Source organism: Pomacea canaliculata, linkage group LG13 (assembly GCF_003073045.1).
Source record: "Pomacea canaliculata isolate SZHN2017 linkage group LG13, ASM307304v1, whole genome shotgun sequence".
NCBI lineage: Eukaryota > Metazoa > Mollusca > Gastropoda > Architaenioglossa > Ampullariidae > Pomacea > Pomacea canaliculata.
The window spans coordinates 5,483,460-5,507,697 of record NC_037602.1 but is presented as its reverse complement, the minus strand read 5'-3'; the positions used below and the strand labels follow the sequence as shown (position 1 = coordinate 5,507,697).

General features: G+C 37.0%; 2 protein-coding genes across 3 annotated transcripts; one reads left to right on the top strand and one right to left on the bottom strand.

The window, feature by feature from the left end:
* Positions 1-1,551: 1,551 nt before the first annotated feature.
* On the bottom strand, positions 1,552-19,667 carry LOC112554161 (heterogeneous nuclear ribonucleoprotein M-like). Of its 2 annotated transcripts, XR_003097211.1 has the most exons (15): positions 19,511-19,667; positions 16,293-16,468; positions 16,135-16,195; positions 14,464-14,557; positions 13,938-14,357; positions 13,357-13,510; positions 12,707-12,802; positions 12,189-12,260; positions 10,967-11,967; positions 10,059-10,110; positions 9,767-9,865; positions 8,663-8,794; positions 3,212-3,285; positions 2,577-2,631; positions 1,552-1,749 (listed from the first exon to the last, which is right to left on the bottom strand). XR_003097211.1 is itself a non-coding variant. In XM_025221786.1 (12 exons), exons 1-12 carry the CDS (start codon positions 19,558-19,560, stop codon positions 8,736-8,738), a joined length of 2,334 nt encoding a protein of 777 aa, XP_025077571.1. In that variant the 5' UTR covers positions 19,561-19,667; the 3' UTR covers positions 6,351-8,735. The 2 variants fall into 2 exon arrangements, 1 of the variants encoding a protein (XP_025077571.1); XM_025221786.1 differs by lacking the exons at positions 1,552-1,749; positions 2,577-2,631; positions 3,212-3,285 and having other exon boundaries at positions 6,351-8,794.
* An 891-nt stretch (positions 19,668-20,558) lies between these two features.
* On the top strand, positions 20,559-23,739 carry LOC112554162 (40S ribosomal protein S17). Its single transcript, XM_025221787.1, has 5 exons — positions 20,559-20,703; positions 21,041-21,192; positions 21,549-21,654; positions 21,896-21,961; positions 23,642-23,739. The coding sequence occupies exons 1-5, from the start codon at positions 20,701-20,703 to the stop codon at positions 23,714-23,716; spliced, it is 402 nt and encodes a 133-aa protein (XP_025077572.1). The 5' UTR covers positions 20,559-20,700; the 3' UTR covers positions 23,717-23,739.
* Positions 23,740-24,238: the final 499 nt, after the last annotated feature.

The window sequence follows — 24,238 nt, the reverse complement described above, 5'->3', positions numbered from 1 at the left end:
TCTGTCATTCCAAGGTGCTTTAGTTTACTAATGCTTATATTTATATTCCCTATCCCTTAAGTGCATATGGTCCAACTTTTTGTGCACTACTTGAACAATTCTGCTTTCATTCATCTTGGTAGCATTTGTCCCCATGGAAATATTAATTTAGTGCTGTCAAGATACTTCATATTAGCTTGGATGGCAAAGCAAAACAGAATATGGTATCATTTTAAACTTCAAAACTGAGCTTACTAACAGGATATACAAAGGGAGAATGTGTGAAGCCTTGATCTTACAATACCAGTTGATAAACTGAATACTGTACTCATTTTTGAAACATGAACACAAAATAGTTAAACACTTGAAACTTGATACCATTAGTGTAAGAACATAAATCATTTGCATTTAACACTTGGACAGGTCTTTTTTTTTAATTTACTCTAATTCTTGAATCACTGGACCATTTGTTGTGGGTCAGTTTTGTTTCCCTAGTTCATCCCTTAGCTCTCGCTTCAAGAATCCTGTTGATCTTGCGTGGATGGAAAAGGAGATAATTTACAAAATGTTTTCCAGGATATAGATGCATGTGCCACATCAACATTTTGTACCATGGCACAAAAACAGCAACCCAAGTATCACATTCTCTAATGGAAGACACAGTGGTGTAATGTGAAACTTGCAGGGGGCTCCCTGGTGTTGATGCTATATTGCTGTTATTGCACTGGGTGACTACCTTTCTAAAGTCTGTTAGCTTGTTCATTGTCTTATTGCAAGGATAGTGAACCCACTGCTTTGCAACAGGGCATTTTTTAAATCCTAATTTCATGAGTGAGAGGAAAATAGTATCTGCTATCTGCTTTCAACAGAAAAGACTGCATAAAAGGGAAATCTGTTCTGCTCAAAATGATGCATTAACTGCCAGTGGATTAATGAACACAGAAGGGTTATCCTTCCTGTCCATGAGGTCAGTACCTCCCAAATAATTGTCTTCATCAAGTATTTCTTGTTACAATTTAAAAAGTTAGCTATTTTACATATGTAGCCGAGTGGTGGGGGTTGTGGTGTGACAACAACAAACTTCCTGCCCTTGAACAAACGCAGGAACAGTCAGCAGGTGTGTGACCCTTTAATACATGGGCTTGTACAATGGCCATGGCTGCGTTGCATCGCCAGAGGCGCTAAAAGTCGGGGCTGTCTCTTCTCTGTTGTGTTCCTGTGCTCGCTGTCTCCTCCGCCGTCGTCTGTTCTGTCATTTCGTCTCAGCTCTGCCCTTATATACCTCTCGGAAGGGTAAACTTTCCGCGATGCTCCTGTACGGCCGAAGCAATTAGCAGTTTTAACCCAAGCCAATCACTCGCTGCCAAGTATCATCTTTCGCGATGCCTCAGCAGGTCCCGCCAAAAACTAATGACAAACGCCGGCCTACCGGCCCTCTATACATACATGCGTTAGACAGTGACTCCACTAACAATGGTAAGAAAACTGAGTTCTCCTACCCCAGAATACCTCAATGCTGGCACAAGATATCACTTCTAGCATCACAATTTTACATGACAACACTACTACTTCTCATTTTATAGCCACATTTAATTTTGGTTTAAACTTTATAAACCTGCCAATGTGATTAAGCTTAATGGTAATGGTGCAACCAGCGTCAAGCATTCATCTCATAAACTCAAGCATTCAAATTGCTTTAAAAAAAATCATGGGTAAATCACGGACTTTTTCTTTTAATCTTCCAGCCTTCAGGTTGTGGGATGACAAAAGCTGCAACAAACAATTACAATACTAAATGTACATTTAGTGTACTCAGTGGTGTATCTTATGCCAAGGTATTTTTAAGCAAAATTTTTAAGGTGAGAGCTGTCACTGAAAGAGTAAACTATTTGAATTGGTTTTTGATACAATAATATTGGTAAAATGTAGTCTAACCTAAAGCAAAAGCTGATTACTGCCACATAGATATATAGACTAGTTAATTAGATTTTCTCAAAGAAAAAGAAAGAAGTGGTGAAATATAAACAAAATTAGATTATCACGTTATACCTGCTATGTTATGAAGCTAGCAAGAATAAGGTTTTACACACTGAGGCCATCTAAGGCCTATTGACAGAAAAGGACCAGACAGAAGCAATGGTACAAAACATACCTCTAAAAAGGCAACGAGCACATCTTTCGCTCAGATATCCAGCGAATAACAAGATGATAAATTCTCAAACAAGAGTGCTTACATTTGAAGACATTTCTTTCCTTTTAAACAGTAGTTTATTTACAAGGTATATATATCCTAAACATTTGAAGTTTAACTTGTAAGCTAAGAATGTAAATGAATTACAGAAATGAACTGGAATGTACACAGTTAAAAAGTTTATAGTAATACCTGGACTGCATTTTGATATTCTTTATCATTAAATGGAAGCTTGTTGGATTTGACATCGGAATTCAACTACTTTCTTTTTTGACATTCAATGTAAAAGACAATTATTTTAGTAAAAGCTTTACACTCTACCAAAATGAATATAAATATAAAATTTTAAAAACTGATGATTAAAAAAATAACCAAAGGAGAAAAAAAAAGAAAAACAATCGCTCACCATCAGATGTGGTGGTGGTAGGGGAAGGGAACCCACATCTAGAGAAATATCGACACTGTAAAAGAAAATTTAAAAACAGATATGTTAAACAAATATAACACATGAAACATAATCAAAATGTATCATGCCAAAAATACAGTTTTTTATTTTCAAAAAAGTGTGTTATGGTATACAGAATCTTGAAAAAACTTTCCTCAAGTAAATTTATGGTCTAAATCTAAGTTGGAAAGAAAGGAAGGTAGGGTGGGGTTGGCTGAGTGGGGTGAAATTGTTTTTATGCCGAGCCAGTCAGTCAGTATATCAATGCAAGGCACGCAGGCCTGTAAACAGATGCCACATGCAAAAATAGAAAGAAAGGAAAAAAAAACAAAACCCATCAACAAAAAACAGTGTGCCCAAGACAAGAGCTGAACCCAGGACAGCCAACTCGTATTGGTGACAGGCACCAACCGCTGCGTTACCGGGCCACCCCCAAGTAGAAAAGAAAAAGTTATCGTAAAAAGAAGTTACAGAAGGATTCATAGAACAAACTCTGCATAAGCTTTAAGCTTAAAAATAATTCAAGAAAATGCATTAAAAAGAAATAGAAACTAAAATCACTGTTTCATGTAATGTGGTAAAAGCATTCAACTCACTGCCTGCACCAAGGTGCTTGATTTCAATGGTGATCAAACCTCATGGATAAACATGCCAACTTTTAATCTTGTTCCTAGTAAAATCAGATAAACAAATTACACGAAGTGCACTATGGGCTTGGGGGAAAAAAGCTATAGAATTGTTTCTGCTGAATTAACTGGAAACAAAACAAGTAAATGGCTAATGATGAAAACATTGGATAAGTAGTACTGCTCTCTCCCACAGATACATATGTTTGTGGAAGTTAAAGCATGATGCTAGAGAAAGATAGACAAAGAGGGAAAAAAAGCAAAACTTAAAAAAAAAAAATAAAGGCTAAAAACAATGAAATTACTTTTCAACTATTCTTTAGCAATAAATTTGAAAATGTTATGCTGAATAGAAATAAAATAGGCTGTATGATACATAATATGGTCCACTCAAGTAGCTGATAAATCAGCAACCTTCTCTAAAAAGATTTTAACACTTTAATAACACTGCTACTTGTTCCACAAGAAACTGTTCATACTTACTACCATTAAGTGCTTACTAGCACTTCTAGGATTTTATCTAAGGGTGTTCCACCATGCCCAACTCCAGCATCCACACATCTTGCAGGAGCTGAACTGCCCCTCTGAGTTCCTTTATCAAACATCCAAAGGTCACCATGAACCCAAATTCAAACCTTCTGTCAGTTTGGTAGGAAATACACACCCTTTGAGGAACTTAGCAGAGCAAAGCTAAGAAAGTAGCTGGCATGTCCCAACACCATTTGTTTAGGTGTGAAAAATCCATCGAGACAGATGTCTCAGATCACCACATGCAGAGGTAAACAAGTTCACTAGGGCTAAGACCACAGTAAAGTGAAAAGTAAGAAGCATTTGAAGATATTTGTCTGGATTTAATTTCGCATTATATTAAACAACTTGTTCAATGAGACTCCTTTGTCAGCAAGTTGATCAGTGAAACAAGATGTCCAGGTTAATTCAACTTGCCCAAGAAATAAATGCTAGCGAGGACTATTCCATAAAATCTCAGATCCTTTACATCCATCCCTACTTGAGATGACATATCAATACAATGGAAAACGATGTTTTGTTGAATCAAACAGCCCATGAATAATACTTCTTAATTCTCTACCTCAGAAACAGCATGATTACTTCCCATTGTTGCTGCCTACAAATGAGCAAGAAAGTGACTATCTGATGTGTTTCTGGCTTGCACTCTCATAATCGAACCTGAAATTATAATCGAGTGACCCAGAAGCATCAAATATGTGCAGCAAACAGACCTTGATTTCAGCAGATATTAAAGCTCTCAGCCACAACATTAAATGTATCGCACATCCCACAAGTACTAACTGCATGGCGCTGGAGGAAAATATACATGCCAGTTAGGAACCTGCAGATCAAAATATAAATTGAAAGTTCATGACCATTCAGGCCTATTCAAATATGAAGAGACATTCCATCAAGAAGCACTTTCAGCTTTGAATATACAAATAAGCAATATGTGAATAAATGCTCTATCTGAATACTTAACTTTTAAACAAAAAACAAATGATATGCTCATGTTTTAGGAAACACCCCAAAAATAACTGGCAAAATACAGAATCCTGAAAATTGCAAGGTCATAAAATACCTTTGTTAAATATCCCCCTCAATAAAGGTCAGTAAATTAAAGAAAAAAATCAGTCAGAACTGCACCATCTACATACTACAATTTCAACATGCATGTCAATTAGGTTGCCTCATCCTCCCATGTTAAGCCCACCTATGAGACAAGTCAGAGTTCTTCTACACTTGCAAAATGGGCAAACACCTACTCACAAAACAATCTGAAGGCTTGGATTAATAACATTTACTCCTTGTCTATGCCATGAAGGACAAATTTGGCCAACTTTCCCCCAGTGTTTGCCAAGACAAACAGGAGTAATATTACCAGTGGCAATGTCTGCTGCCAGCAGAACAAACCTGTCATGATCCACTCCTCACTGGTTGTCTGCTGAACCTTGACGGTATCCTGTAATACAATACTGGGATATTCATCCATGTTTGCTGAAGATAAAATAACTCCAAACCTTCCTGGAACACAAGTGGTCCACAAAAAAGAACTTATCTACATGTTACAACCAGAACACATGTACCCATCCAAAGAGCCAGTATATTTTTTTATAAGTGGGTGGGAAAATACCTGCATAGCAGCTGTTATTACTAATCCTCTTTCTAAAAGCAGTGTACCTTGCTGCTTACATCCACAGCAATTTCACGGTTGCAGGATCTGGCTCTGAGGATTTCCCTTCTGAATTGGGACCATCAAAAATATTCCACTTCTGTTGATAAGCCTTACTGATGTAAAAACACAAATGCAGTCACTCCGATTTTGATTTGACAAATAACTCAGTGAAACTCACTTCTGGGTACTTCTCTTTTGCACTGGAGGCCCCCCACCCCACACAAAATGCTAGATAACAGGTATAAATATTAAAGAAAATAATACCCATCATGAAATCCACGTAGAATAAGCATCACAGTACTTCTTCTCTCCAGAAATCCTTGTAGGTTGATGCACAGCAAATCCACTTTACGTGATCAAATGACTTCAGAAGTTCCAACCATGGTCCTCATCTGCGAGGAATTTCTCCCAAAAAACAGACGTAGCTGATGGAACTGTTTCCAAATGTTTAACGCTTACCATGGCAGAGATTTAAAAATATAAGATAGCAAATGACTACTTCCTGCAGGAACCTGTTTTAAAAAACCTGCAGTTTTAACATGCTGGATCTGGTGAACAAGTACGTTCAACGTGACCTTAATGGCAAATGTGATAATATATACCTGAAATTATATCGGAAAATGCTGACTTCATCCTGATGAAAATTGAACATATTTTTGCCCATATTCACCTCGATATGACAGATATCTGCATCTAAATATACCAGGTGTGTACTCCATCTCCATACAAAAATCTACTGTGCTCAAAGGCAAACTCCTTTTAGCTCAGTCCAGGAAATGTCCGTAAGCCATAAAGCACAATGCTTGTCCTGAGATAAAAAAAATGCAATGTGGCCATCTTTGTTTTAACTTCGCACATATATTTAAATGTTCTCAAGCTTTAGAGCCATGCAACCATTGTGACAAGACTACATGGTAGAACACATTCTTCTGAATTACTCTTTATTCTCTTTGAATGACTTCAAAATGTCCTGTGCATGAAGTTCAGCAAACAGAAGATATTCTATTTAATTTTTTAAACAACTATAAATAGTAACATGAAAGAAAGGAGAGGATTTCCAAAGCAAAGTTGTCAAGTGAAAAATTTATACCAAAACTACAAATTAAACTTAACTGCCTTTGTCGCCAAGACCACAAGTGGAAAGAGCATATGTACTCTCACATCTTCAGGAAAAGAAAAACCATATAATAGCAAACTAGAAGACAGTGGTGCTGCTGCAATAAGCTTATTGCTTTCAGTAATCTTGTTTTGACATGTAATTAATCATTTTTTTAAAAATAAAAAACCTCTACTGGCATATTCCTGGGCACTCTGAGATATTCACTTTTTATAGTGAAAGGTACTGTTGCATAAGTGTCTACAATGAATCTTACAAGTGACAGGTAAATGCCCCTTGCTAGAATCTGAGAACAAGTGCAACCATTGAAATTTTCTTTGACAAATGAATCTAACCATTGACCTATACTTTGTGCAAAACACTGCCACTACTAAAGATCCTCTTAGCATCAAGATACTTATTCATGAATGTTTTATCAACTCAGGGCTCCCGTGTAATGTCATCATACAACAAGATTTAAAAAAGGCTGTTTTACATGCTGAAATAGACATTTCAGTTGTATGGATCAAGTGCTGGAGAAGATACAGCAAAGCAAACCCTTTCTAAATACAAATCTTGACAAGAAAGGATGACAAAATCTACTTGACAGCTACTTTGTTGTTATCAGCTTTTTTGCGCTCTGTGCATTCACTTATTGAGCAAGCATGCTTTCTCAGATTCAACAGCTCCATTTCCCTAATATCTCTGTTACTGTGCTATTTTGGATTGTTATTACACAGACGACAGAATAATACAATAAAACAAGGAGCCGCACTGGTCTAATTCCGATTATACCAAAAGGACTTCACGGCAACTATAACTGGGTCAACTTTAAAGTCCACAGCATGATATAACCTCCTGCAGAAAATCTAAGTTCATGCAAAACAGAGTATTTATGTCTATCTTGATTAGTATAAAAAGCCTATCCCCAAGGCCTCAATCAAAACATCAAATAACAAATACCCCAGAAGACTCCTTAGCCAAATGCCTGAATTTCAAATGCTTGATACAATGGGTCCATGTGCATACAATTTGTTCTGAGTTGAAAGCACAGCTCAAAGGAGTCCAATACTTCTGAAAAGAGTTCATAAAGCGAGGCCCTAAAATGTTTGACTAGGTCCCAAAAGGTCACCAGGAGGCAAAAACATCAAAGAACCTATTTTTTCCAATCCTTGTGTAACTTACAGAAGAATGTGCAAACACATACAAAAAACAACAACAAACAAACAGAAAAACAAAAAGATATGGAGGTAAAAAAAGTGATAAAACCTCTTGCCTGATAAAATCGCTGGACAGATTAATTCTACAAGAAACTTTGCACAACCCCCCCTCCCCACCTTCCTGAAAAATGTACACTGACTAAAAACTATTCAACAGATAAATATATCCAGAAAATGCAGACAGCTCTACAACTAGACTAAACAAAAACAGATTTAAAATATCATACACATAGGCTTTTTAATCAATCTATGTGTTGTTCAGTTGCTAAACCCAGGGAAACTGTGCGAAGTTAGCTGTGGACGAGATGATGTAAAAATGCTCACCTTAGTCTGCACTTGTATATGGCTATCCAACTGAAGCCCCAAACTTCTGGGCTATAATTATATCTATGCAAAATACTTTACCACACTCTAAGCAAACTGCTACTAGCTATTACTGAGAATGTATAAGCCTTCCTCCAGTTAAAAAAATAAAGCCTGCAACTGACTTCAATCCCGCAAACTGAAGAAAAACATTAAAAGTCTGTTTCAATTATCTGAATGCCATAAACTTTATTACAGTTGTTAAAAAACACAAAAAGACAATCAGAACTACAGAGGCAAATAAAATCAGCAGACTTTCTAGCGTATCGTGGGAAGATAACAATATGAAGATGTCCCGTCAGTACACACAACAAAAGTTCATAAAACTGTGACAATAAAAGGTCCTCCGAAGCTTGCTGAAATTTCTTACAACCCAGTATCTTCAACAATAGCCACCTCTTTCAAAGAACTACAGCCCTGTCCACCCTGAAAAGTCCTCCATCTTTTCGTCAGCCTCTCTGAGCACAACAGTCTAGAATTTTGTGTTTTCTCATAAAAACAAATGATGACTGCATGAACTGCAAAAAACAGCTGCCAACGCTCTCAAGTATACATACACCAAAAGTTGTGGTGTCTGATTACTGCAGCTTCCAATGAGAAGGGCAAGCTGCTTGGTCCAACCACGTGCATTCATGGACGCAAGACCACTCTGATGGTGCGACCTTCAAGACGAGTTTGATCAAGAAGATCTTTCCAAATTAAGGAAACATAACGAAATAATGCTTTGTGGACATCTATTTTAGCTTAATAGAGATCAGAACTGGCCACTGAAAAAAAAATGTCTGAAATGGTTAAAACTATGTGATCTTTCATATTTAATATCTTTATATACCTAAAAGGAGACACATTAAAATGCCACCATTTTAAAGAATTTTTTGAGTGGCTGTGGCTGATTTTCCTTTAGTAGTGTTGAAAAAAACACCGACTGCTGACTATGGTTAAAAAGTTTTAAATGCTGTTATATACAGTTCTACATGCATAGGAACAGCCATTTGGGTCATATATTGACAAAGCATTTATGTCAGCAATGAGTGGAAAAAACTTTAAAATAAAACTGATATCAATATCAAAACTTAGTCTAAGATAATTCCCACTTAAAAAAATCATTAAAGTTTATGACACTATACTCTTGCTCCCCAATTCCTCAGTGTCTATTGCTTTAATTACTTGCCAGCAAAGTTGTTTTTCCTTCCATGCTTCATACTCTGTTCATTTCTCTAACTTGTCAAGTGCTGAGAGCATGCTCCTTCATGACCAAAATGATGCACTAAATAAATTACATTTATTATTATTTTAAAGAACAATTAAGCCTTACGTCATTTGTTTATATCCACAAAAATAATTTTTGAATGAGAATGCATGACAATAATCATTTTCTAGTCACAAATGAGAAGGGAAAATGCAGTCAATTACTAAGCTAGGGAAATTAATTTTTTTTGGATGATGTCACTTTGCTTATAATTATAGTAAACAGCAAAATAAGCAGTAAAACCCTTCTCTAGAGATTAATTTTTGATCGAGATGGAATTTGTTGTTTAACACCAGCATGGTCTCTAATTTCTTACAATAATTAGGATACATCCTTCAGGGAATTTTTTCGGACACAGTAATGCCCAATAATAATCTAGGCTGTACAAACACAGTTTAATTATAAAGGATACTGATTGCACGAACTGCATCTTCTTCACTTCCAAAACGAATCAATGCATCACCAGTTGGACGACCTTTGTCCATTACAATCTCTGCATACTTCACATCACCTAGTTCCAGAAATGGCGAAATTAATATCTGTTCTTTTAAAAATTACACCATCCACATCAATCTTTTTTCTCTCTTTTTATGTTTTATTTTGGAAAAATGTAACAAAAGCCATTTTAAAATTTCAGAAAACTTTGCAGGCTATATTTTGATGGTCACACAAATATATCAAACAGGATAAAGCATCTGACTTACCAATGTCGCGGAACCGATCCCTCAGATCTTGCCAGGTAATGGTATACGGCAACTAAAATATTTGGAAGAAAAAAGACGTAAAAAGATTTTATGACCATGCCATTAAATTAAAAATCCTTATCATTTTAATGCTGTAAAATGTGCAAACAGATTTTTAGACAGCACAGTTCATTAACCCTCTTATCACAATGAGCCACGATTCGCTTTGCCGGCAAACCATGATGAACCATTAATGTGGCCCTGCTTATATGACATAAGAAAAGCTCTCCTGTTGGTTGATACAGTTAAAACTAACCAATCAAAAACTTTGTTTCTATTCTCAGGTCTTCTTCCTGCCGTTTCGAGCCATTTTTTCATTTGTTCTAAGCGATTGTGCTATTTTTTTCTTGAAAAAAATTAGTGACGCATCGAGCTATTTTGCCAAGGATGACTTTGTTGGTGACACCAGCGAAGAATCTGTTACTGACAGCAACTCTGCCAACGATTTAAAAAATATTTGTGCCAGTTTATTAACTGCTAATTGATGGAGATAGGTTTTTGCCGATGTTATTGATGAAGGCATATAGCTTGTGTAGATGTGTTGATTTTTGTTTGAATAGCAAACTCTGAATTTTCTTGGATTACTGCAGTCACCAGAGTGAAAGTAGGCAATTTTCCTTACTTTTATTGCAAAGTGTAAGCCTTCTCCTTTTTAAAAATTGTAGGTTTTTTGTTCTAATGTTTACCTGAGAGCAGCAATAATAAAAACAAACATCACTGATTGTTGTCATCACCGTCTTTAATCATAAGCCATGTTTTAGTATGTACTTATGCAGTGCAAAGAGGGTTAAAAGTCGGCAGTTATTCTTTGGTAATATGTCAGACAAATGGTTGCAAGTTGACCTTTCAGAAATGATATTGCTACTTACATTTCTCACAAGAATTGAACAATTGCCTCCTGAGCGGCCGCCTGTTCGACCACTGCGATCAGATCTGCCATCGGTATCCTTTCCACGTCCTGTTGTGTCAAGTCCTGCTCGGCCAGTGTTTTCAAAACCACCAGTTCCTCTCATGCCACTTTCATAGCTGTTGCGGCCAACATCAAACCCACTGCCTCTCATGTTGACATCAATATTTCTACCAGAATCAAACCCTGCCCTGGAATCCTCTAAACCACCACGGCCAGCAAGTGTATCATAACTACCACGTCCACCAACATCCAAGCCACTGTTTCTACTTCCCATCCCTACATCAAGGCCACTACGATCATATCCACCTCTTCCGCCCAGGTCAAGGCCACCTCGTCCTCCAAGATCTAGATTATCTCGGCCCCGCAAATCTGACATGGTGCCTCTCCCAAGTGAGTCGTATCCACCTCGACCGCTACCGTCAAAAGCAGCTCGTCCTCCAGCATCATAACCTGAACGTGGAGAGGCATCAAATCCACCTCTGCCACCACCTTCATGAGGGCCTCCAATACCAAGACCCCCACCTAAACCAGAGTTACCTCCCAAACCACCAACTCCTGGTGCTGCACCCATCATCCCAACTCCACCTCCAAGCCCCATGCCTCCCATGCCTACACCTCCCATATTATCAGCTCCACCCCCAAGGCCACCAAGACCAGGCCCCATCTTGGAGGAACCAAGACTACTGTTACCACCTAGAGAATCTCCTAGGCCCATGCCCATGGCACCTCCCAAACCCAGACCAACGCCTACCGAGCCACTTGGCCCTAATGACCCTGCTCCTCCAAGGCCTGCTGTACCCATGACACCTGACAAACCTCCTACACCTCCAAAAGAACCTGATACTCCTAAGCCTCCTGTGCCTGCCCCTAGTCCCATGTCCAAACCCAATCCCAAACCACCTGCTCCCAATCCTCCCATTCCAGCACCCTGCATGCTAAACCCAGGACCACCTCCCAAACCTGCAAAAGATGGCATAAGGTAAACCTTCTGAAATATACCAACAAAACAAAACAACAAAATAAATATTACAAAATTGTGTTTGGAGTCTGACCCTTAGATCTAATGCATGTCACAACACAAATAAGGGTTCATTAACTTCAAGTCCAGTTTAGGTAAAGCCAAACAGCAACAAAAAAAAAAAAAAAAAAACTCAACCAAAAAAGCCATAAGCTATGCTCACCACTTGCTTGTGACAAGTTGGTAAGTGGTGCCCCTCCACTACCAAGACCCATGCCAATAGACTTTAGGCCACCTGAATGATTGAAAAGATTTCACAATATCCCTCCACTCACTAATCAATAATTTGCCTACAATATACCCAAATGTTAGAATGAAGTCTAAATAAGTGCAGCAATATGATCAAAAATGTCTGAATAAACAATCTGAACTATGGCAAAAATGAAGAAATCAGTTCAACATATGCATGCAGAAAAAACAAAAACTATTTTAATTCTGCTAAGTACATCAGAACTATGCGAACACGTTTGAGAAAATTTAACATGTTGCACAGATATTACCTGCAAAAACAAGTAAAACAATTTGGGTCTTTTGTCAATAGCAAGTTGTACACTTCTTTCCTTTTCAATTATTATAAAAAATTAATCAGCCAAGCAGTAATTCACAGAGGCCCAAGATAACATATCAAGGCCTTTCATTTAATTAACAGAAATAAAAAATGTCAATGACAACATGTCTTACTTGGAAGTTTTGGAGGCAAAGGCTTTTCTTCTGGTGGTGGTTTGTCAATGCGGACCATCATTTTTCGGTCAAACAATGTCTGACCATTAAACATCGCTAAAAATGTGTTAGGAAATAATATGCTCTAAAACGGAAAGTGAACAATTATTCACACTTTTGATATTCAACATTTTTTAACTACAAAGTAGACTTGCATACCTTTTTCTAAGCTATTTGAAACACTAATTATAAGTCTGTATCAATAATCTTTCAATACAAACAAGTAAAAATACCAACCCCTACTTATGTATTGTCCAGCTGCTACTGTGGAAGTGTATACCTGTATATTTACATTGGAAAAAAAAAATTTTCAGGACTTTCCCTGCCATCTTTGGTTTGCCTTCACTTCTTTTGCTCTTTGAACCCTTTTTCAAACTAGAAAGTACTTTAATCAGATTCAGAGTTTTTCAAGATCCTTTAACAGGAAAAAAAAAAAAAAAAGGAAAAAAAGAGAGGAAAATGCATTTGTGATGTTGAGCCTATATCATTTTACAATTGTGCTAACTTTCAGGATGAACAAACAGCTATGATCTGCAGTATGGAAAACTCATAAGTGAATCATCAATGCAGCAAATATCTGTTCGTTCTACTCAAAAGTAATGAAAGGATACAGACAGCTTGAACAGCCTCAATAGGAAATTCAAATTCAACAATACCCATTCCACGGGATTTACCATTCTTGTCTTCTTTGATTTCAGCATTTATCACATTGCCAGCCAGTCTGAAGACTTCTACTAGTTTCCATCTAGTAACCTGATAATCAAGCTGTTAAATACAAAAATCAAAAGTTAGCAATATTCAACAACCAAAACGAATGGTGAAAAATAAGTCTAGACAGCACTCTTGTACTCTTAACGAAGTTCATTTCATTACTTGTTACTCCTCGAGAAGCATAGGGCTGCAACAACACCTCGCCAATGGACCCAGTTTGAGGAGGCTGCCCTCTTAAAGCCCAGTATATTTTCTACACGTCGATTTCAAATTTAACTGCCTATCAGCAACCTACTGTGGTGTGAAGAAGCAAAATAGTTATGACCTCAATATTTACCATCTCCACAAACCTGGAAAGAAACATGCTCAAATATTATGTTGGTGTAACTTTATATCTCCCATTACATTCTGTTTTGAAGCCACAAGCATTAGAAATCAAGAAAGATCAGGAGCAGTAAAAGGTCACTTGCAAGTTACTCACATTGGCAACAAAGACGGTGCCGGTGACAGGTCCATCAATTCCTAGTTGAGCAAGGATCTCAGGGCTCACATCACTTGGCCCAACCCCCATGCCACCACCCATCAAGCCTCCACTTCCTCCACCTCCTCCCAATCCCATGCCACTGCCAAGTCCCAGTCCTCCTCCAAGACCCAAGCCACCTCCCATTCCCAGTCCTCCAACATCCATCCCTCGACCTCCAACATCCATCCCTCGAGACAGATCCATGCCTCTGACAAAGTCCATCCCACGAGGCATGTCCATTCCTCTGACTAAGTCCATTCCTCGGGGCATATCCATTCCTCTTCCTACATCCAATCCGCAAACTCCCATATCACCTCCCATCCCACGACCATCCATGCCCATCTGTCGCTCAAAGAACTGGCGATCCCGCTCACGTTCCTGCAAAACATTTAAAGGGTAAAGCAACGTTTTTATACAACTTATGAAGCTTTTTAGTCGAAACAGGTACAAATATTCCATAACAATAACTGTAACTTGCACTTGCCTCTCTGACAACAATTTCTCTGTCTCCAACTTTGAACTTGTGCATTTTGTCAATGGCCTTCTTGGCATGTTCCTTGTCTTTGAACTCAATCACCCTGAAAATTTTGGAGTTTGGCGATATCATTTGAGTAAATTTTAATGTTTGTATCTTCAAATATATTAAAAAAAACCTAAATTCTTATGTTCTACAGCTTGTCTCAAAAATATGTTTTATTTTCAATAACTAATTGTCATTATTATGATGAAGTGGTAATTTGCCTATGCTAAATGAAGAAGCTATATCCAAGAGGGAATATTTGAAATGTGGGTCTTTCTAGTAAGCAGAGCTTGGTTCATGCTTTCAGCAGCTTTGGTGGATATTTTTTCAAACTAACACAAAAAGTGATTTTGAAAGTTACTTTTTAAGCATTTTATTGAATTTTACATGACTATGTTGTGCCAGATTCTTAGTACTGCAAACCCGTAAGTATTTCTTTCCCTTTCATTCTATACACATGAAACACAACTAAAACAAAAAAGTAATTAGCTTGTTCCTAGTATTACAAACACATGGCAATTTTGCAATGTGCAATCAACATAGTGTATTATGGAAGGCAAGTACTTTTAGAAATTTCGCACTATTTCCAACTGAAATGTCAAAATGTGAAATTTTATGCTGATAAACAACCAAAAGTCATAGGCTAGTTGTTTCAGTTTAAGATCACATCATCCCAACACTGAACATTGAATCATCTCAGGCCCAAAATACTGGTCTGGGCAAGGTGACAAATATACTCTGGCCATTTAAGGCAGGCTATCAATTTAATCTAGTCTCTAGTTAGAGGTATGTATTAAATGAACATGTAGAGATGTTGCTGTTTAGGTATTCTTGATCTCATCTATGCCCAGGGACACACACATGCACAGATATGCGCACAGGTCTGTATACAGGTCAATCCACAATACTAATCATCACATCAAGATTCTTTAGAGATGGGGTTAACACCCAATGACAGTGGTGTCAGTAAACTACTATAGTAAAAAGTGCAACAAGCTACATAAATACCAGAACATTGACACCTGTACACATTATAATAAAAGTGGGTAGATATAGTACATTTCTCAACTGCAAAGTAGACTCAATGTGTACAAGAGTCAAAATAAAAAATTAAAATAAACATCACATCTTTAAACACATACTTCCAAATCAAAGAATAAATAATGAAAAAAACTTAAATATAAACAAATTTTTATTCTGATGTGCACTGCCAAGCAGCCGTTCTTGTTTAGTAAAATGGTGGCTAAACTTGTTTATATGACTGAATTTGAACTAGGGACCTAACCTTACACTGAGCTTGAACAATGTATGGCTCCTTTAGGAATATTTGGCATTAATAGCTACTTATATCATTGGTGATTAATTCAACTTTTGGGCCTGGGATGATCTGACTTTTGGTGTTGGGATGATGTGGTTTATTTGAAACAATATGGTCATAGTTGGCAAAAAGTGGGGCAATATGCTCTTGGGCTGAAATGACGGGTAAACCCAAATTACATAATCAAGATTTGCATAAAAATGGTACAATTAAGCTGAAATCTTATCCTTTCCTCACCCTTTTTCGTACACACACACACACTCTCTTTTCTCTATACTTGTAAGAAAATAAATCTGTAAAAAATGTTCAATACTGACGCAATCCCTTTTGATTTTCCATCAGGACCTTCCAGTACTTCTACAAAAGACACATCTCCCACTGAAAAAAGAAATAAACAAAATGAACGATAAGCTACAAAGACGTTTACCTTATCCTAAATTACAGCGAGCTTTTGCAATGTTGGGGAAAAATGTACCTTCTCTTCTGAAGATGTCTTTCAGGGTCTGCCATTTGATTTCATATGGCAAATTCTTGACAATGATTCTGGATGATGGCAAATTTCCGCCACCCGCACCTCGGCGCCTGTCACGTGATCCATCTTTGAGAGCTCGAGTTCGGTCCACAGGAGACCTTGACCTTTTTCTTCCTTGTCTGTTGATATATGATACTGATACAGCACCCATATATTTCTATAGCTTGTATTTAACATTACAAGAAAAGGAAGTGCCTTACAAAACTTTACATTATATTTAAAGGTTTTCATCCTAATTGCCATATATTTTAATGCATGCATATTCTTTTTGTCCGAAAAATTATCAGAAGCAATATCACACACAAAGTGATCAGTTCCTATTCTACTATTAGCCAAAAAGAAATTAAGTAACACGAAACTTTTATCAGTATGCATTAAAAACATTCAAAATCACTTATCATTTATTTGAAAAAATAACACTTACATGGGGTTTTTGATAATTATGTTTGTCATTCTGCACCATTTATTATATGATCTACCAACTATATAAACTATTTCAGTACAATAATAATAAATTTTTTCGAGCAAATGAAAAAACACAAGCAACAGCAAATGGACAACACTGTAGCAAATATAAATGAAGTGCATGGCCAGTGATAAGAAAGTGAAGAGTAAGTAGAAAAGCTTTGCCGACTTATTAAATGCAATTGGAGGAAAAGAATTCCAAAAGAAATTAAGCGTCCACCAAATTTCTCCTTTTCAGTCAATGTTATCAGGTATATTCCATAGCATTGACAAAAGCATCTTGTTCTCATACTGTAATAGTTAATTGAGAACTACTTACTATGTTTGAGAAATAAAACAATTAGGTTCTGCAGATGCATTCTTTCCTTTGCCCTATTCAACTTCTTCATTACAAATTAGGCATTTCTGGTTTTAGCTTTCTGAACATACATTTGTAGATTTCTTTGTAATATTTGTGGATGTGGTACATCTAAGAGGAACCAAATGGAATAAGGGGGGTATTTCATTATTTGTAAAATAGTAATAAGAGACATCTGGAAAAAATTAATCTGGGGTCTTCAAATTGTTATTATGCAAAGGCAGCGTGATATGCTATATATTAGGCTAATAAATGAACTTAACTTTCATCTTCTGCATTAAATAAAACTTTAGTGTAAATAACAGTTTGAGATAAAGAAAGGTGGCATTACAGTAAACTAAAACTTAGTCCTGAGCGAGTTGCTGAATTCTTCAAAACATAGTGACAAAGTTAATGTGTGAAGCACTCACTTCCAAGGACTTTATAAGTGTTAGAGAAATATAGATTCCATGATTCGATGTACTGAAATATAATTTTAAACTCTATGAGGACTGATTGTATTGTATTTCCACTGGGTCAGTAACTATGGAAATACAGTGAGCAAGCATAATGCTCTAAATAGGTGCCAGATATTATAAGAGAAGAAACACCCTTGACTGAAGTTGAAAAATATAAGCTTAGTGCAAATACTGTACTTTTCTTATGGGCATATGGCAATGGAACACAATCCTATGTTCTGAAAGTGGGAATTTTAAAAATCTTTTATAGAATAGAATAATCATCCAATACAACTTGTCATTCTGCTAATGCTCCACACATACACAAAACTGTGTAACCTGATAGTAGTGATTGACTGTTTACTGAGTGAGTTGGTAAACAAGTCAAAATTCCAGCAAACATATATCCCCTGAAGAAGGGTAAAATACAGCAATTGAATACAGCAAAGAACTGCTATTCCAGCAGTAAAATTAAACATTTTTTGTTACCATTTAAATGAAAATAATTGTATATGTTTTAAAGCATCAAACTAGCAACAGTCAAGCCAAATGTACTTTTGTTTTTATGTACTAGTACAGGGATGCACAACCTACGGCCCGCGGGCCATCCGGCCCGCGAAACTTCTGCCCACAGTGCAGGAAATCGGCATGTTAGTAATAAAAGAAGACCTTAAAAAAACGAAAAACAGAAAGATGAAGTATTTATCCCTACGTAGGGGCGTCTCTCAATCTTTTTTTCGATGGACGACCATTTCGATTCAGTGCTCCGACTTGGTGTCTCTACGATGCAGCCGGACATTCAGAAGTTGGTTTCGGGAAAACAACTTCAAATATCCCACTAATTAGTACATAATTAATGGTAAGTACAACTTGTTTCTAATAAAAAATGGTATCTGCTCTATTTTTTTTTTTCCTTTTTGTATTTTTGCGGCGAAGTGGCCCGCGACACGGCTGTCCGAAATGGATATGGCCCGCAGGCCGAAAAAGGTTGGGCATCACTGTACTAGTAGATTAAAGGCAGTGAGGTGGAGTTACCCACACTTCAGCATGCAAGCATAAAATTACAAAAAAGAGTGCAATTTACTAACAGTGATCTGAGGCTAGTTTTTTCCTCCATGCATGTTTTAATGACATCATATTATACACATAATAGAATTTCACTCAGAACATGTTTACGCAGCATGGCTTTAAAAAAATTAGAGCGGTTTATGAATAATAATTTTATCAAAGTTCATTTACATTAAAAAAAAAAACAATAATAAGCTGATGCCACAGCGTCACAATAAAATATATGAACGACATTTAATTTGATTTTGAGTAATAAACGGCAATTCAATAAAAGGTTTTTCTTTAATTTGGTGTAAGGAAGGTTAAGGATGGGTGAAAAAGTTGTCATACATTCGAACTGACGCCTAAACACAAAGGAAATCGGAGGTAACGTCAGCCATCAGCGCCTATGCGCAGGCTCAGTAGCACATTGCGGCAAAAATACGCAAGCTCCAGAAAATATCAGGCTAGATTTACCACAACGACTCCTGCATTGTAAATGAATATTGCAGTACATCTGGCAATGCTACTCAAAACGACCGTCCATTGTGATTAACTGACCTTGAACTTGTTGAACCGATCACTGACTGGGCCATGCTGGTATTTATCATGACTACTATATTATCAAAGGCAGTTAAATATTATTAACTAAATCCTTTTAAACAAAAACACATATTATGAATATCAAACAACAACCTGGTACTTAACGACAGGCAAACACAGTCCAACGTGAACCTAATCCCGAGCAATACTAATTGCCATGATTTCGAAGCAACTCGTAAAAGTGGGTACCACTTCGGTTCGAAAATCTACACTACCTTAAAAAAAATAATAATATATGTTATGCAAAATACCTTCTATTTGCTCCATTTGCTTCAGGTTTGACTTTTCCAGAATCGCTCATTTTTCGAGGTAGCCTGAGAACAGCCTTCTCTTACAATCCCAAGCGCGAGTTAACTCGAAGATTTTCCGGAAGAATAAATTGCAACTTCCCATTGGTTCAGCTGATCACATGGTTTCACATTTCCTGTGATATTGTATCCCAAGTCTGTGGTGATATCGCAGATTAGATGACTAATTATAACGACCAATTAAAGACTGGACGTCTTGATTCTGCTAGACCTAACAATTGAAAAATAAAAAAAATTATGGTACGGCATAGAAGTCATATAGTTTAACCAGATGTTCCGAACAAATATAGTCCCAAATAAATTCTGCCATGGGAGACAACTCGAAAAGTTACAATCACCATCTTATTACTAGACGTATTTCACGCGTGCATTTCGTTCTATTGAAAAGGCACAATCCATTCCCGTTTGTTTTTTTCTAAAACGTTATCTGCCTTATGTTAGCGTCTGCACACTTGTGTTGCAAAATTATCTTAACGACACTATAGCATCATCCACCTTTTCTGATGATTGTAGAATAACTTGTATTTAAAGGGAAAAAAAATCATCAGAAATGTTAAGTATTATGTATAACTGCTTTAGACGTGTCGCCCTCAGCTCAGTGACAAGACAGCGGCGGTCAAGGATCATGTTTACTTGTGTATTGAATATTGCGATGGCGACTCTGTGAGACTAAGGCACTTGTTGGATGGATGTACATCTATTACACACTTCCCTAACATGCATGACAAGGCTCACCGTGTAGGAAATCGCTATATATACCATCTCTAAAAATGCTAACTGATCCTGCAGCTGTCAAGTTTGTGAGCGACTTTCTGCATGGCCGTGTCCTCTATACACATCCAGAGCACTACACACTGTGCAGGGACACATTTTATGTTGTCAGGATTATCTGCCCAAGCGTTTAATTCAAACACGAAGCTCATTGACCTTGACCTCTAGTAGTACGTTCGATAAACAATAGTTATCGAATTTTTTTTAACATTTGATATATTAACAGTTTAATTTGTTTTCTTTAATGTAAAAGAAAAAGAGTCTTAAAAACGTAATATGATATCACAAATAAAGTTGCTTCCACGTCTCTGCTGTAACATTTACCACTTCCTGTCTGATTCCTTTTCCGGTATCCTTCCAACATGGTAGGGAAACACTTTATGCTTGTTGTGAAAAATCCTTATCATCCGATTTCTATGAGTTAAGATGGTATTAACTGAGACTACATTTTTGAAGTAAATACATTGATGTAACCGATTTCGGAAATTTTTATAATTTGAATGACTCTGTGGACAAGAAATATTTATGTTTGTACGCTTTTGAGAGTGCTGCTCATGTACCAGCCAATTATGCTAGATTCTAGTAGATTGGATTATTGTGTTTGTGTTTAAATCAGTGATTATTCTATTCAAAGCGAAATGTATAATTTTGTGCATCGATTTTATTTAGAAAGCATTTATTGACATCTGACATGCTTTGCAGGGTCGCGTTCGGACTAAGACCGTAAAGAAGGCTGCTCGAGTCATTATCGAAAAGTACTACACTCGATTGACTCTTGACTTTCACACAAACAAAAGGGTTTGCGAAGAAATCGCCATCATCCCCAGTAAAAAGCTGCGTAATAAAGTTGCAGGGTGAGTGTAAGTCGGTAGTGCTAGTTTATGTCAAGCTCGTTTCTATACGGTAGCATTGTGGTTGCGTTCGAGCATTCCCAGCGTAAAGTCATGACGCCAAGCTGAAATACTAAAACCAGTTTTAAATGTTTCGTTCGGAAGTAGAAACTAGGTAAAAGTGTATGAAGTTATTTTGTTGGTGCCAGCGTTATGATTTTCCTTATTAGGATTCACATTTTCAGTGTTGCATGTGTTGCAGACTATCTTTCCTATTTATTGTTACCCTAGTGCATTTATTTCCTGCTATATGAAAAGTATGCTTTGTGGAGGTCAGCTGCATGCTTTAAAGTTTAAAATTTTCTTTTTGTCTCAACTAGTTTTGTTACACATCTGATGAAAAGAATCCAACGAGGCCCAGTTCGAGGCATCTCCATCAAACTTCAGGAAGAAGAAAGAGAACGGAGAGACAACTATGTTCCTGAGGTAAGATTTGTTTGCTCTCAGATTTATCTTTTAAAAAATTTGAACAGAGGGGCTGTGGTGAGATTTGTTAACTAGCAGATAAGCTTTTTTAAAAATTTGAATGTGGGTAACTACGGTGAAGAAAGCCATGTTGGTTGCAGAGATTGGCTTTCAGTTGAAATCATTTAAATGCTTTCATCTGGGATTTTATCCTGTGATTTTTCTCTTATTTTGTTAAATAATCAAAATTGAAACTTTTCAGGTGTCTGCCTTAGATATGGATATTATTGAGGTGGATCCAGATACCAAGGAACTGCTGAAGTCTATGGTATGTTCGCTCATGCACATTTTTACTTAGTATATGCTTTCTTGCATGCAAGGAATAAGATGGGCTGGCTTGGCTAGTATGTTAGTGTGAAGTTGTTATAGAAGGGAGAGTTAAGTCTTGACATGGTATGTTGTGACCTTGAGACTTATGTAGTTAGCTCATTCACACTTGTACAGCTGCTTTCCTTGAAATGACAGCCATGTGTGGTGCCGAGTAACGAACATCCTTTGTTCTGGTCTGGTTTGTATAGTGGTGAATGTCGCAGTATGAGTGAGAATGGAGAGTAGTACGAAGTTTCTATTTCAGTTGAGATAATTGTGTTGATGATGGCTTTATTATTTGGTGATTATTGTATGGTTTGTTGAAATAAGTGTGGTCTCTTTTGGGGCAGAGGTGAAGGTTTTGATTTGTTCATTTTTTTTTTTTATTTTATGGTTTTTTGTGTGTTGACTTATCATACACGCTAGATTAACACTCCAACAAAAAGCTTATTGTAATAAAAAAAAGTATTCAGCAAACGAAATGATAGGCTTGATGAACACTGCATTCAGACACGTTGCCCGCTATGTGGTACGGGTATTTCATTCCAAGTTAGCTTGTATCACGATTACTTTTGAAGACTTTACCGTCAGTTCTGGAGCTCCACCCAATCACCACAGTACAGTTTTTTTGGTTTTGTTTTTTTGTAGTTGCCGTCTGGTGCAGTTTTCAATTAGAGTAATGTTGTGTAACACAACGTGCTGTGCATAATTGAGTAAATATGTAAGGGAAAAAACTATTGGTGCATTCAGGATTTGTTCTAGTATAAATAACTTACCTTTAACAGCTGAAGAAGTCAACCAATCAGGTATTTTGTTTAAAAGTAGGAAAGTTTTAGCTGATCAAGTGCCATGTTTGTGGTAGTTGCTGGTTCCTTAATAAGACATGGAGGCTTACTTCAAATGAACAAAAAATAGTATAAAAATAGTAATGTTCAAGTTCTAATGCCCATTTTAATAAATGTTTTTGCCGCTGTTTGCATTGATGTTTTTTGTAAATTTTTTCTGGGTTTATCTGTGGTCCATACAGTTGTGTCAATTTGGCGGAAGAAAACAGAACCTATAATTCCTAAGAGTAACACCACAGACATGTTTAAAACATGCTCATTTAGGTGGTGTATTTTGTCTTCTTCATAGTTTTATAGTTATCGTCAAAATTTTCGATCGCAGGCTTTTTAGTTCATTGTCACACGTATCGTATGAGTTGATATTCATTTGGATCCAGCATACCAACCCATGACAAACACCGGGGAGTAAAGCATTTTTTACAAAACCTGGACGGTAAAGTTACTTAATATCTGACAGTCGTTTCATAAATCCATTTTACTGTTTTCTACCAGACTAGTATGCAAAAATTATTTTTAAAATTGGATCCGAGGAAGACTACTTCTACAGGTTTTCACAGACATCTGTTGTGCTACCGGACTGCCTCTCACCATTTTTCATGAACAAAGCCCCTCATTACTGCCAGTGCAATAAGATGGCTGTCATGAGATGAAGAACACTCCTCATTTCTCATAGTTTTTGTTCTCTTTCGGCAATAATTAAAAAATTTAAGCAGGTTTGGGACATGTTGTAACAGTTTGGTAGGATTTGTGATGCATGGCCAAATTTTCATTTGTATTATTTATTTTGTTTACAGGATTTTGGCAACATTGCTGGATTGCAAGTCACCCAGCCAGTCAATACCATGAGCTTCAGGGGGCCTCGCCTGTAAAATAAACATTTCCTGCAGCCATACCTTGTGTTGAAGTTTTTCTTGGCTGCGCTTTTGCTTTCAGATTTGAAATTAATGTACACATCACTACTTGTGTGAAATTTAGACAAGTTATCATTTAGGGCATCTTGGGAACATTGTTTTTGTAGTTACAATGCTCTATCCAGGGCCTATTAGGTACAGTTCCAAGATTTGCACAATGCGCTGCTGCTATTGTTTTGCCCTTGCTTAAAGAAATGAAATCTGGAAATAGGGTGTTAAGGCATATTTCTTAACTGTTTGCGCAAGGAACTGCTTTAAAATAGTCGGCCTACATGTATAACTGACTAAACTAATAAAAAATTTCACTTCCGGAAGCTGTTGAAAATAAATGCATGATTACATCAATGCGCTTGCAAAGAGTCCTCTTCGATACATGGATCGCATGCCGAAGGGTAAACGGTACTGATGGCTTATAAAGAAACAAATACACCTATAGAAAACGTGAAACAGGATCAAGTAGGGAAATAGCAATAGATGGAA

What these genes read in the sequence shown, in the direction of transcription:
- LOC112554161 (XM_025221786.1), bottom strand. Translation starts at nt 19,560, where the DNA reads ATGAGCGATTCTGGAAAAGTCAAACCTGAAGCAAATGGAGCAAATAGA. An exon ending in GCACCGTCTTTGTTGCCAAT is followed by an intron (nt 13,511 to 13,937) that starts GTGAGTAACTTG and finishes TGTATTTAACAG; the next exon opens with CTTGATTATCAGGTTACTAG. An exon ending in GTTCAATTCTTGTGAGAAAT is followed by an intron (nt 10,111 to 10,966) that starts GTAAGTAGCAAT and finishes CAAATATTTTAG; the next exon opens with TTGCCGTATACCATTACCTG.
- LOC112554162 (XM_025221787.1), top strand. An exon ending in CTGCGTAATAAAGTTGCAGG is followed by an intron (nt 21,193 to 21,548) that starts GTGAGTGTAAGT and finishes TGTCTCAACTAG; the next exon opens with TTTTGTTACACATCTGATGA. An exon ending in GAGACAACTATGTTCCTGAG is followed by an intron (nt 21,655 to 21,895) that starts GTAAGATTTGTT and finishes GAAACTTTTCAG; the next exon opens with GTGTCTGCCTTAGATATGGA.